Raw genomic sequence first — 13679 nt, forward strand, 5'->3', positions numbered from 1 at the left:
CCATTGAATTGTTCGAATAATATGAGATATTTGAGGGATTTAAAGAGTATAAGATAGTTGTGTGATAATTTGATTGACCTTTGTAGTTCTATTTATAATGGGGAAAATACTAGTCGTTAGGAAAAACAAAAAAACTAGCCGCTGTTAAATTGTTATTTATTTAATATTATTAATATGTATATTTTTTAGTTATTTAAGTTATTTATAACTGTATTTATTAAATTATTATTTATTACTTATTATTATTAAGTATTATTATTAATTTATATTTATAAAACTTATTGTTGCAAATTAACTAAAGAGCCGTTCAAAAAAAGAAAGAAAATTAACATTTAATGATGCCTGGCCCATGTGAATGCATTTGTGCCGCACGTTGTGACAAACGGGTCTTCAAATGCAAAGATGAATCAATGTTGTATGTGGGGCATGTGCTTGCCAACTCAGCTAAGTGCAAGGCTCAAACTTTGCGTTTGAGTAAGTTTAATTCATTACATTCTCGTAGTTTAACTATACAAACAATAGTATATTTAATTTTATTTATGATTTTAAATTGTTTTTTGATTGCATGTGTAACTTTTTTATACAATTATGCGATTACACGTAAACTGTTTTTTCATTATGGTGAAACTATCAGGTGTGGATCACGCCTTGCAGCTGAAATAGTGACCTGGCGGGTGGTGCCGGCGGTGAACACCACCCCAGGGGCCGCCCAGCGGCGATTTCTTCGGTGAATTTTCCACAACTAAAATGTCGCTCAAATCTGAGAGAGAATTCTATAGAGGGAGGAACAAGTGGAAGTTATTTGTTGAATGCTGTCAATTTTGTTGGATGTTTTTAGATCTGAAATACGTGGTGTAGAAGAAGACGAAGTGTAGAATTTTTTATTTTTTCCTTCTAATTTAAGGGAGAGGAACACCTAAATAGTCGGTGTTGAAATTTGTCTGTTTCTCATCTTATTATTTTTTTTAATTTAATGTTTATCCTTATTAGTATAAATCAATGCTTTTATTTGATTAAGTGGTATTATTTTTTGTGGTATTAGTTTAGTTATGTTAAATTTTAATATAATTTTAGGTATATGTATATAAATAGTAATATTTTATTTAAAAAGAAAGAAGTGGTAAATTGGTAAAAAGTGACTATTTCTTTAATATTGTGAAAGTGAGTGGAGTGGAGTGGAGTGGAGTGGAGTGGGGTATGATGTGGCTCTGACATGGCAGTTTAAAATGAAAAGCAAAGAGGTATCAATACCATATAGTCTGATGAGGGGTTCATCGGGTACATCGGTGCCGATCGGTCGGGTAGCCCTATCAAATTGATTTTTATTGAAGTGCAAACAAAGTAATAAAAAGAGTACGAAAACTATAATAAAAAGGAAGTTAAAAAAAAAGACACGTGTCTCATGGATCAAATTCCAAAATTTTCCATATAACAAATAAAAACATAAACATATTTGCATAACGCCCTAATGTTGGTGTGGTTTGTTAAGTTACCTTTCGTTCAACTATTTTTGCATATGGTATGCAGGTTCATTATATTGATGGGATTACAGGAGTAGCAAATGGGTGTTTCTTAAAGTAGCCTTTTAGATTTTAGTTTGCTATTTTAGTATGATAATGCTGGAAGTGTTTAAAGACAATTCCAAGCATTTGCCAACAACCAAGTTGAATATTTTGCTTCAATTAGATTGTTAATGACTCAACAGCGAACACAAGTGCTGGCATAATGAACTCATCATCCATCAAGTCATAGTTAACCATATTGCAAACAAATTAATAACCAACAACTAACAGGATTCACCATCCCATGAGCGTTCTTCGGACTCTGTCCACAATCTGGTTTTTAACCGCCATGCTTCCCAGTTTGTATTTGCAGTTCTCCTCCAGAAGAAACCTGTACACTTCCCATTCACCATTCTCTGTTGAATGTCTTCCGATCTCAGCCTGCATTCATATTCATTATTCATCATCCTCATATGCTTAGTTCAACACAGTAAAAGTTTCTTACCGAGAAGACGCATATCCCAAGAACCTTGAGTGCAAGTGTCGTGTCATAGAAAACCATCGGCCGTCCCCTTCTAGACAACTCAACCGGATTAGCCACCACAAGTTCAGTATCCGGTCCACGGTTCGTTATAATAACACGCAATGGGTGAAGCATTTCCAACTTCAAACGAGATATCACTTCTTCTTGCTTCTCAACATTCACAAGCTTCAGTCCGTCCCTTTGCCGAATAAACAGATCCAAGTCACGGTGCCCCTTGTTAACCGGTGAGAATCGCCCATAAGCTATCTGTTAAAAATAAGGTACAATATTTAATACTAGATGTAATTGACCGCGTAACATACTTTAAATATAAACTTGTGTTACCACCTGTATATCAAAGTCTTTTAATATGCGCATGATGTCATAGAGGAAACCTTTGTGATCAACACAGTTAATTTGAAGGAGTGAATGAGCTGGACTCAGTGAGTTATCAATCATGACAGTGGCATGCTTTAATTTTTTGACATCTGGACTAAGAGATTGTGAAAGCTCTTGTTTTTCTGTTATTTCGGATTGAAATATTTCAGCAGCAGCCGTCTGAGAAAGAGAAGAGATGCGTGGGACGCTATCATTCTTGTAACCTGCTGAGAGGATATCGACACTTGTACATGATTCGCCTAACACTGCAAGTAATTTATCGCACGCGTCGTCTCTCCTCTTTTTTGCATGTAATAGCTCCCTGCAATTATCAGTTTAAATTAGCAGCCACGCTGTTGTATAAAAAGAAGCATGTCCAATTGTAAGCTATGTGATAAAATTTATACAAGCACGCCACGTATGCAGTTTCAACTAACTATTGCAAGGTAGTTAGTTATTGTTGTCAGACATAGGGGATATAACTCTGTAATCATTCGTGATAACTTGAGTGGAATAAAGATGCTCAAGCCTTTGATAACTTAAGACATGCCATTTGTTCAACACCTCTATTGACTTTAACTGACTTCAGTGAAACCTTGGTGATGGAAGCTTACATGTCTTCTAAGGGTCTAGCCACTGGTGCGGTGTTAATGCAAGGGGGCCATCCAATAGCTTTCATTTGGCGAGCTTTATTCACTAAACAAGGTATTCAACTAAACTAACCTTGTCAACAGCTTACCTTCCACAAATGAATAGACAAACTGAAGTTTTAAACAAAGGTCTTGAAACGTATTTACAGTGCGTGACGATGGATGAACCTAATCAGTGGGCAAAGCGGCTAACTTTGGCTCAATGGTGGTACAACACCGCATAACGTTCAACCATCCGAAGGTCCCCATTTTAGGATCTATGTGCCTATCCTCCCTACATTCTTCAAGAGTCTAACATAGCAGTCGACGATTTGTTCAAGGACAGAAAAGCGATTATACAATTGCTTAAACAGTGTCTCCAAAGGAATGAAACAGCATGCAGCTGCTCACCATTATGACCGAGAATTTGATATTGGTACTTGGGTTTACCTTAAACTACAACCCTATTCCAATCTCCTCTTCATCAACACAAATAAGGGCCATTAAACTACAATGGTCCTTATTTGATTCTAGATAAGATAGGGCCCGCTGCATATCAATTGGACCTTCCCTCAAATGTGCTCACACTAAAACGAGAACATGGTCTCGTGGCCCCAACCAACCCCTCGTTTCATCTTGCAACCGAGAACCATTCTTGATCGCCAACCAGTCAACAAACCGAGTTGTTCACGTTTTGGTCCACTGATAACAACTTCTGTCAATAAAGCTTCTTGGGAGTTCATGGTCGACTTCAAACTTTGTTTTCCTCGGTTCCAATCTTGAGGACAAGATTTTCATACAAGGGGAAGTATTGTTAAATGATAACAGAATATTGGCTGTTTGGCTGTAACTGTCAGTTAGTTAGCTAATAGAGGAACTATATGTGTAAACTCTTAGATAGTTTCAACTACTGCAAGTTAGTTAGTAATACTTGTTAGAAATAAAATATCAGCTCTGTAATCAATCACTAAGACTTTCTCTATATATCCTAACATATTAAAGTAATGCAGAAACAAAGTTGCAATAAAAATAACTAGAGTGCAGAGTCCAAAGAAAGAAAGAGTGCTAAGAAACAAACCCTCACAAGTTATCGGTGATAAAGAAAAGGTCCATGACACGACCGTCAGGGGTGGTTGTAACTTTCACTCTCTGGATCATAAGCTCAAGCTCGCAAAGAACTCGAGTCACATCTAAATTAACAAATAAAAAAAGATAAAGATAAATAAGTTGAAAAACGCCATAATCTAAATGTTAAATTAAAATGGAAAAGTGCAAATACCATTTAATAATCCCTTTCGATCAGTGCTGCAAAATGTCAGAAGATAGACTTGAGAAGCCTCGGGTTTGGGTGGTGTCTCGTTTAAGTAAGCAGATACAGAAAACGCTGGACAGACTGCTAAGAGGCGTTCTTTTATGTTTGACCATCTTACAGTAGGTGAAGTTGGGGTAGGAAACACCCATAATACTATGTAGCACCATATTCCATCTGTTGTAATATCTAAACCAAATACCCAAATTAATATACACGTTTTAATCATAAACAAATGTAATGGACGTATTATCATTAACTGGCCATAATTACAAACCGCGGATAATTTTGACTAATACCCCAAATCATGACCACAAATTCACAGGTATTCAAAATTATAGATGACAAGTTCGGTTTCGATTTTTTCAGTTCTTTCGTTTCGTTTTGGTTGTTTTTTAGGTTTCTGTCCTGACTCGAACAAAAGGTATATTAATGATAGTAATGATGAAATCATGCTAGAAATGGCAAAAAAAAAAAACGACCTGCTTCAACCCGAAACCCACTCCGATCCGGACCCGATCTGACTCAAACCCGTTTGAACCCGAATTCATTCCAACCCGGACGCCGATCCAAAACAGCCCTTTAGTAATTCGAACCCGTTCTGACCCATTACCCGACCTGACCCATTTGCGAGTCGCATATTGTTCACTCTAAAAAAAACCAACTATAAACACCAATTGAACAATCGACTGATATTTAAACAACAAAACTAACCTCCTTTGACAATATGGAGACCAAAATCAAGAATAATCCAACAAATATCACAACCAAGCCCAGCTTTATCAGGACAGTTCACCGTAATCACAAACGGGTCACCCGGCTTCTTCCCTTTCTGGATCACCACCGCATCATCACTCGGCCTGCCCATGTCAGGAACCGCGCCGGCCGCCTGAAACGACCAACATCCTCCGCTGTTGGCCGGAGTGGCATCACCTCTAGTAAAATACCTCGCCAGCTTGACTGATAAACACACCACCCAATTCACTCAACAAGGGTTTGATATGAACCTTGAAAATACTAGCTATTTTTATTATTATTGAATTAAAGCAGAGCATATGTGACAATCAGTAACCATCAAGATGTGAAGCCAGCAAACAAGATTTATTTGGCTTGCTTGGTCCCACGTGGCACGACAAAGACAAAACATTTGTGGAAAACAATCACTCACTGACATTATTATCATTATTTATTTAAAAGTACACAATTTTTAATTCATCCCAAATCAATAATTGCACACACCACATAAACAAAAACAAACTACAAGAAGACATAGCACCGATATAAAATTCAAACGACGTAGTTTTGATATTAATTTCATAAAATCATTACACCGAGAAGGAGAATGACAACAAAGCTAGCTAATAATAATAATAATAAAAATAAAAGATTACAATTAATAATAACCTAAACGACGTAGTTTTGAAACCTTCAAAACCCTAGATCTGACTATCTAACCACCGAACCCGTACAGGGTACGGCCTTGTCTCTTCAAAGCATAAACCACATCCATAGCAGTAACAGTTTTGCGACGAGCGTGTTCAGTGTAGGTCACAGCGTCTCTGATAACATTCTCTAGAAAGATCTTGAGCACGCCACGTGTCTCCTCATAGATCAAGCCACTGATACGCTTGACACCACCTCTACGAGCCAACCTACGGATGGCTGGTTTGGTAATACCTTGGATGTTGTCGCGAAGGACCTTCCTGTGACGCTTGGCTCCGCCTTTGCCCAGACCCTTGCCACCCTTTCCACGGCCAGACATTGTTGTTTAGTATTAGAGAGTTTGATGAATGAAAATGGTGTTTAGGGGTTTTATAGATGTGTGTTTGGATAAGGCGGGATGTGAAAATTTTGAGATGTGGAGGCGGCTTTGGGAAGGGTGAGGTGAAATTATGGCCGTTTGATTGTGATGGAATGGACGGTGGATGAGTGGTTTGGGATGGTGATCCGTGTGGTGTGCTTCTTGCGTGAGTGTAAAACACAATGGTGTTTAAAAGGAGTTAAAGTTTAGAGTTTTGGAGTTTAATCAGGGAATCTATTTTTGAGACACAAAAATATCTGCAATGCAAACAATTTCCCAAATTAATTAGTTGAGCTTAACAAGTTTACTTACAAAAGATTTTCTAATTTGGTCACTTCAAGTTTTATAGTAAGAAATATTTAGGGTATGTTTGGCAATAAGTTTTTAGAGGCTTTAACTTTTAAGCTTTAAGACCACTCCCTTTGGTGAATTAGTTTGGGTTAGAACACTATTTAAAATTAAAAAAAAAATCATTAAACTTGGCCAAACTAGTTTCCCATCACAAACTAGCTTGTCCACTACCATTATGGCCACATGTCACTAAATTATTGATTCACCTTTTAATTTATTTTTTCTTTTCTTTTCATACTAATTAATTTAAAACACTAAAAATGTTTTTCCTTAATAACTTTTAATAAATAAGTTTTTAAAAAAAATCTAAAAACACAGTATTGTTTAATTTTTTTTGTGAACACACAGGTATAAATTGAATGAACACACAGGTATAAAAAAAATCTAATACCTGTGAACACACAGGTATTAATTTTTTTTGTGAACACACATGTATAATTTTTTTTGTGAACACACAGGTATAAAAAAAATCTAACAAATCTAAATATATATATTTAGCGTTATATCAGGGGCATTTGCGTACCTATTCGTATTTACATATTATATATATACGCACTAGTAAACTGTGAATATCGTATGTTTATCAATTGAATGAATAACTGCTACTTGTTTAGTTGTTTTATTTTATCTCATTCAGAGAAGTCCATCAGAAGTCTAGCAAGTCAGTATGATCATACGTCGTCCTAGTAGCCATAGCCCATGTTCAAGAGGCATGGTCAACCGACACCCTTATTTGTATTTGTTTTGTCATAATAGCCATAACCCGTGTTCGAGAGGCATGGTCAACTGACACCTTGTATTTGCTCATGGCTTGATTGTTTTATACTCGCAATATTAGTTTTGCTCTTTCACTTATGTATCATAATTATATCAAAACTGGTGACTTTTCTCACTCAACCTCGTGTTGACAAATCTATATTATTTTGTATGCATTTGCAGAATTATCATTTGGTTTGAAGCTAAGGTGAAGAGACACTTAGAGAGACCTTAGTTAATAAAAGACAATTGTGTTTAAATGGTTGTTTAATTTAGATTTTTTGGTAATTTATTTAAACTTTGTGTACTTGATTGAAATTTTGGAATTAACGAATAATTAGATATTGTCATGTTTAAATTGTATGATGGTACATGTGAGCTGGAACCAACGGTTCGCACCCCGGCATTTCCACCGTAGGTTGGGGTGTGACACTATTCCCCGATACACGACATAAAGCAGAAGCGCGGTCCAATTGATCATAAGCTTCTAACTCAAAGTAACCCATAATAAGGTAAGGGTCTTGCTTAAGATATTTTAATATATGGCTTAGACCCTATTCGGGGGTATAACCTAAACTTTGAAAATTTTAAATATGTATTTTTAGCTTTTCATGTATAAAAGTTATAGTCAAAATGATGTTTTTCATGACTAATAAACATAAGATTTTACATACAAGGTTTATTGTCAAACTGGCATTTCTTCGTGAAGAAGAAACGTAACACATAACTGGTAAATAAACAGGAAGATTACCAGTCTAAATGCTTTATTCAAATTAGACTACAGGTCTAAATGATTTCAAGGTTTAAAGCTATGCAAATTAAACTAAAGGTCTAAAGCTAGATCACTTTATCTAGATATTTATACAAACTATTCTCGTAACTAAAGGTTCAAGATGGCGTGCACAACATAAATTAGTGAGACACACATGATCATAACAATGGTGAAAACGTTCAGACTTTTACAACTCTTTAAATGAGACATTTAAACAAAGTTTACATGGGATTATATATACCTAAAACTTTATAAACAAAGGTAGTCGCTGACCCTCAGGCTATCGTATACGTTTGTCTGGATCCTTGCATATATGGTTAGTTGGTGGGCACACCGCACCACACTTGGTTATTCCTTTGCTGTGAGGGGCCAGTTCCAAGTTATACACCCTTGGGGAATGGTTTCATGTATATTGGTGGTTGATAAGTAGTCAAACGCTGCGTATTTGCTGAGCGGTTTCGAGTTGAATTTAATTATAATAGTATTTCAGAATTTCAGAACTTAATTATTTCCTTTGCAATGACGAGCCGGGTCACAAGATGCCCGTAGGGAATAATTAAGTATACAAAATGTTTTAGAGTAACGTGTTCACCAACATATGTTGCTGACGTATTTTATAAATTGTTTTACATGTAATGAGGAATAGATGATAGAAGGTGGTTGCTTAGCCATTAGACGATCTGATGGCTCAGATATCTTGATTTAATGTAAAAAGATGTACATTAATGCTTTCAAAGTTAAAAACTTTTGTATTACCTACAGGTGTTTAAATCCCGGGTTTTGAATATATTATTTTTTTAAAGAAAAATTGATTTTTATTGGTCCCAACTATTTCATTTTGGTCGGCGCTGGTCCCAACTTTCATTTTGACTGGCAACGGTCCCAACTTTATCATTCGTTTCTTCCACCAGTCCGCGACTGACGGAGTACTAACTCCGTTAAGTATTTGATGATGTGTCCATCTGAGTTGTCAAAAAAATATTACATGATAGCCAACTTGGATATGGTATTATACTTAACATTGTTACATTCATAATTCATCTCTATCTCTATCCAACTCCGTCCCGCCAAGCTAGAATTCCTACTTTCCATTAAAAAATAACGTGAAATAAATTCCATTAAAAAAGTTTTTCATTATACAGAGTCGAACCGGGTTTGAGGAAACCATGAACCCCGGGAGTTGACCGGTCCGAACCTAATCTTCTCTAGTATATATTTATTTACATCCGTAAAGCCGTAACCGGTGGAGATAACAAGGAAAGACGAAATGAGGAAGTTCGATCCATGGCCCGTGTTCTTCAAAAGGGAGTTCAATAGAAACTGGCCGTTCCTGGTGGGATTCGCCATCACCGGAACCGTCATCACCAAGTTCTCCCTCGGCCTTACCGGTGAGTTTTGACCCGATCACCTGAATTTACTAATTGAACCACGACTCTTAATTAATTATAATTGTAATTGTAATTGTAACAGAGGAAGACAGGAAAAACTCCGTCTTCGCCCAAAGGCACAAGAGGTACGATACCATACCCCCAATATCTCTAACCCTAGATTTCACTATTTCATCGACATTAATCTCTAGTCGGTGGGCTACCGAAACTGTGGAATGATCATAAAGATCCGGTCCATGGTTAGGCTTGGATTAAAAAAAGTGATCTATTTTAGGGTTCAATGTGACAAGTAACACAATACAATCTTTATGCAAATGCATCATATCTATATTATAATACAATCCAATTAGCTAATGGTTTTATTTGAAAAACAAAAAAATGATTTATGTATAGCTGCATTATTTGGATTGTCATCATCAACTTCATATGTGTTCAGTTAATTATTCCCACTTTCGTGACACGTCTGATATTTGTTTGGTTGTTATGCGTCTTGCAGTTGAACATGCTCTATGCTATAGAGGCGAAAACGGGTGATTTTTGGTTGTGGTAATGATGCGAGTATTGGTACATTGGTTTATGCTGTTTTCAGTAGTAATAAAGATCTAAGATTGCAACTTCTTGATGAACTTGCATCATGATACATTATGCTTCTTGTTTTTGAATGTTTTGAGATTGGGTATTTGTTTCGTGAACTGTTCTGAAGGTTTCATTGGAAGTCTAGTTGAATAACAAAATTACTAAGTTTAAGTGTTGTGTTGCTATGAAAGTATTCTGGCTTGTTATGGATGATTGGATGGGTTCCTTTTTGTTCTTTGAAAACTGTTTTTAACCATTTAACTTGCTTTTTGCTTTGAAAATGCCTCCATGATAGATGGTTAAAAACTGTTTTTGATAATGTTTGCAAGTACTTCATACACCATTAGACTATTATGATTAATACGGTTACACGGTTATAGTTTTTTTATACTGCTAATATCTTGTCATAATATTTACTCCAGCACACGGTCTAGGATGTAGCACACCAGGTATATAAACATTTTATGACAATGTACTTTCAATATATAAAGGTTGCTACAATAAAATGTAAATAAGATGTTTTGAGTGCTATCTAAACATTGCAACTAGGGGTGAGGAGTTGGTCATAACCGGCTCAGAATCAAAAGTAGAAAGATGGGGAAACAAAAACCCGAGAATCGGGTCATTAGCATTTGGGTAATTCAGGTTTCAACACTATAGTGTACCATAACAAAGGGTTAAGCAAAACAACGAACATTAGGTGGGCATGAAAGTAAACACTAAACAAAAACAAGGATGTTTGAACCTATCTTGACAGCAGTTCATGTCTGTAATCAACACCAATAACCATATATTTACATCTGAGTTCATGAAAGAAACAAAAAATCAAACCACCATTTGATCTCCAAATTGCTGCGACTTTCTGAACTATTGCTGCTGTCAAAGTGAGAAGTAGAAGAGCAATTGTGATGAATGAACCATCCCTTGAACGCCCATTTTTCTTCATCAGCAATGTAGGTGCCAATTTTGAAGTAAATGGTAGCATTCTGACTAGGATCGAACCACCAACGGCACACGAGTTGGTTAATAGGGTTTACACGGCCAGTTCCTCAGTTTTCACGGGATGGGTAGCAAACTGCCCGCATCTAAGTGAACATTTAAAATCATGTATAGACTCACAATAAAAGAGACTAGTATAAACCCAAATCGATATTACTATTTTGTTGACGATGATTATAACGTCTCAGTATAGTGTGAACATTGTTTGAAGCCCCAACAATTTAAGAAATCTCAATATTGTTTTTAAAAGTAGAAACGGTACGCTAGACGCCCCTACTGACAAACTAAAGAAACAATTAATTATTGAACGCAAGGTCTCTAGCTCCGCTTATGTCATACAAGCAACTTGAATAAACGAAAATTCTTAACAAATTATTCTATAAAAATTCAAAGATTTCCTCATTGATAACAAACACAAAAGCCAATTGGCTAAAGAACCATGTAAACTGACCCCTTGTATGGGAGCAAGTAAAGATACAAAAAGTGTAGAAAACAAAACAAAAAACTGGAAAAACCAGATATCATTGTGGGCTTGCTGCTTACTTATAGCTTATAGCTTCTTTGCAACCCTAAGCCTCAACCTAAAATCAGCTTCCATGAGCGGAAGCCCATCGCGCAGCTTGATCTTCGGCTCACATCCAAGCAACTTCTTTGCAATCGTGATGTCCGGTTTTCTCTGTCTTGGATCATCTGGTGTGTTTTCCACCATCTTGATTTCTATTTTTGGGTTTATAAGCTGCATTTCAACAAATATATCATTAAAATAAAATTGAAATTTTGTTCAAAATATAGTAAAAATTTCAAATGAACTAAAGAACCAACCTCTTTCACTGTCTCTGCAAGTTCAATCATTGTAAATTCACCAGGATTACCAATGTTGATTGGTCCAGTGTTCTCCCCTTCCATCAGCCTAATAAGCCCATCGACCTATTACCATTACAAAAAGTCAACGTTTGACCTCAAGCCACCAATTAAGTCATATCTGCGTAATCATATTATTTTTCAAGATACCATATCAGAGACGTAACAGAAACTGCGAGTTTGGGTTCCAGGGGCCTGAACAGTCAAAGGCTCATCACTGCAAGAATTTAACCCGAATTATATTAACAGATTATTAAAATGAAAGTTATTGACTTTGATTAGGATGGAAAACTAACCGAAGTGCTTGAGCTATAAAATTACTCACAACACGCCCGTCATCAATATTCATCCGGGGCCCATACGTGTTGAAAATACGAGCAATTCTTATTTCTGTAAATTTGAGAAAAGAATTAGACACATTTGGTCAACTATCATTATACATTTGTGAATACGTACTAGCAGCATGTTACCTATTCCATGTTGCCTGTGATAATCAAACATCAAAGTCTCTGCCACACGTTTTCCTTCATCAAGGCAACTCCGAACTCCTGAAATACATTAAAAAAAGTTTTCATTTCATAGACATTAAATTGAAGAAATATAAATACAAAAAATTGGATACACACAATGGTGTGGGCTTACCAATCGGGTTGACATTACCCCAGTAACTCTCAGGTTGGGGATGCACAAGAGGATCACCGTATACCTCTGAGGTTGAGGTAAGCAGAATCCTAAAAGGTATAAAATAATGTCTTAAATAAGTCTAATTTGAATCTAAAATATGATTTAATAAAATAAAATAATATTCCAACCTTGCACCGACTCGCTTTGCAAGACCGAGCATATTTAGTGTGCCAATCACATTTGTCTTTATTGTCTGTCACACGTTACACATTCCTTAAGGCTCCATTTATAATCATGAAACCAAAATAAAATGAATAACCGAAGGAGTTAAATGAAAATACCTTTACTGGATTGTGCTTAAAAAAATTGGTGAAGCAGGGCATGCAAGATGGTAAATTTGATCAACCTCAACTAGCAATGGTTCTGTGACATCTGCAAAAGTGTACACAATATAAAAATCATACACTTTCACAAACAATTACTAGAGCAGATAATAAAAAATACCATGACGAATAAGCTCGAATCTTGGATGGCCAATCCACTTTTTAAGATTGTCTTTTGAGCCAGTGAAATAATTATCAGCAACAATTACCTGAGATAAGATGTAAAATCCATGTGTTATAATACTAGAAGTTGTGCTATAAACGGTCATAATTTGTTAAGAAAATGACCGACCTCATTCTTTTCATTTTCCATGAGTTTATCCACTAGGTGAGAGCCGATAAATCCAGCACCGCCGGTAACCAATATCCTCATATTAGACTGCAATAGTAATTACAGTAAGCATATGCATAAAAATAATTGTATGAATCCTGCAACACATATAATACCTGAAAGAATTTGGAGTTACGCAGAGGAGAAGGGGTCGGAGGCGGTTTTGTAGCTTTATGTTCTCCATTTGAAGCAGTAGTATTTGCCATTTCCAAAAGCTGATTTCTGCAACAAAGTTTGAGCAAATGGTTTATTTCCTGTGAAAACTGAACTAATACAACAAGTTTGACTGCAAATCAACTGAAGATAACATTGATAACAGTAGAAAATAAATAAATGCTGATCATTAAATAAACTCACACAAATTTAAGTTTCAAGCATTAAAAAAACAATCTCCTCTGTCCCAAAAATTCCATTTTTTTAATAGCTACTCTAAACCATTGAAATAATGATATTTATAAAAATGTGTCAGTTTTTGATGATCAATTCTAATAATATA

General features: G+C 35.9%; 3 protein-coding genes and 1 pseudogene across 4 annotated transcripts; 1 reads left to right on the forward strand and 3 right to left on the reverse strand.

The window, feature by feature from the left end:
* Window positions 1-1785: 1785 nt before the first annotated feature.
* On the reverse strand, window positions 1786-5305 carry LOC143579409 (ACT domain-containing protein ACR9-like). The gene is made up of 6 exons (XM_077062726.1): window positions 5056-5305; window positions 4312-4530; window positions 4117-4222; window positions 2374-2725; window positions 2008-2292; window positions 1786-1943 (listed from the first exon to the last, which is right to left on the reverse strand). Exons 1-6 carry the CDS (start codon window positions 5207-5209, stop codon window positions 1797-1799), a joined length of 1263 nt encoding a protein of 420 aa, XP_076918841.1. The 5' UTR covers window positions 5210-5305; the 3' UTR covers window positions 1786-1796.
* Window positions 5306-5791: 486 nt separating this feature from the next.
* LOC143579402 (histone H4) lies at window positions 5792-6103 on the reverse strand. Its single transcript, XM_077062720.1, has one exon. The coding sequence runs from the start codon at window positions 6101-6103 to the stop codon at window positions 5792-5794; it is 312 nt and encodes a 103-aa protein (XP_076918835.1).
* A 3104-nt stretch (window positions 6104-9207) lies between these two features.
* On the forward strand, window positions 9208-10161 carry LOC143579410 (ATP synthase small subunit 6, mitochondrial-like). Its single transcript, XM_077062727.1, has 3 exons — window positions 9208-9409; window positions 9492-9534; window positions 9906-10161. Exons 1-3 carry the CDS (start codon window positions 9289-9291, stop codon window positions 9907-9909), a joined length of 168 nt encoding a protein of 55 aa, XP_076918842.1. The 5' UTR covers window positions 9208-9288; the 3' UTR covers window positions 9910-10161.
* Window positions 10162-11356: 1195 nt separating this feature from the next.
* LOC143579411 (UDP-glucuronic acid decarboxylase 5-like) lies at window positions 11357-13416 on the reverse strand (annotated as a pseudogene). The gene is made up of 11 exons (XR_013143455.1): window positions 13300-13416; window positions 13145-13231; window positions 12974-13061; window positions 12811-12901; window positions 12658-12722; window positions 12488-12576; window positions 12316-12393; window positions 12142-12235; window positions 11996-12062; window positions 11807-11911; window positions 11357-11720 (listed from the first exon to the last, which is right to left on the reverse strand). The product of XR_013143455.1 is annotated as a UDP-glucuronic acid decarboxylase 5-like (transcript).
* Between the last annotated feature and the right edge of the window lie 263 nt (window positions 13417-13679).

Source organism: Bidens hawaiensis, unplaced genomic scaffold, assembly GCF_021521415.1.
Source record: "Bidens hawaiensis isolate Kalapana, Puna unplaced genomic scaffold, B.hawaiensis_p1.1 tig00029708_1, whole genome shotgun sequence".
Lineage (NCBI taxonomy): Eukaryota > Viridiplantae > Streptophyta > Magnoliopsida > Asterales > Asteraceae > Bidens > Bidens hawaiensis.

Bases quoted from the DNA above. Each gene is read 5' to 3' on its own strand.
- LOC143579409 (XM_077062726.1), bottom strand. From the start codon at position 5,209: ATGGGCAGGCCGAGTGATGATGCGGTGGTGATCCAGAAAGGGAAGAAG. The intron at 4,223-4,311 runs GTATTTGCACTT...TTGTTAATTTAG, and splicing joins TCGAAAGGGATTATTAAATG to ATGTGACTCGAGTTCTTTGC. The intron at 2,293-2,373 runs GTGGTAACACAA...TATTTTTAACAG, and splicing joins TAAAAGACTTTGATATACAG to ATAGCTTATGGGCGATTCTC.
- LOC143579402 (XM_077062720.1), bottom strand. From the start codon at position 6,103: ATGTCTGGCCGTGGAAAGGGTGGCAAGGGTCTGGGCAAAGGCGGAGCC.
- LOC143579410 (XM_077062727.1), top strand. From the start codon at position 9,289: ATGAGGAAGTTCGATCCATGGCCCGTGTTCTTCAAAAGGGAGTTCAAT. The intron at 9,410-9,491 runs GTGAGTTTTGAC...TAATTGTAACAG, and splicing joins GTTCTCCCTCGGCCTTACCG to AGGAAGACAGGAAAAACTCC.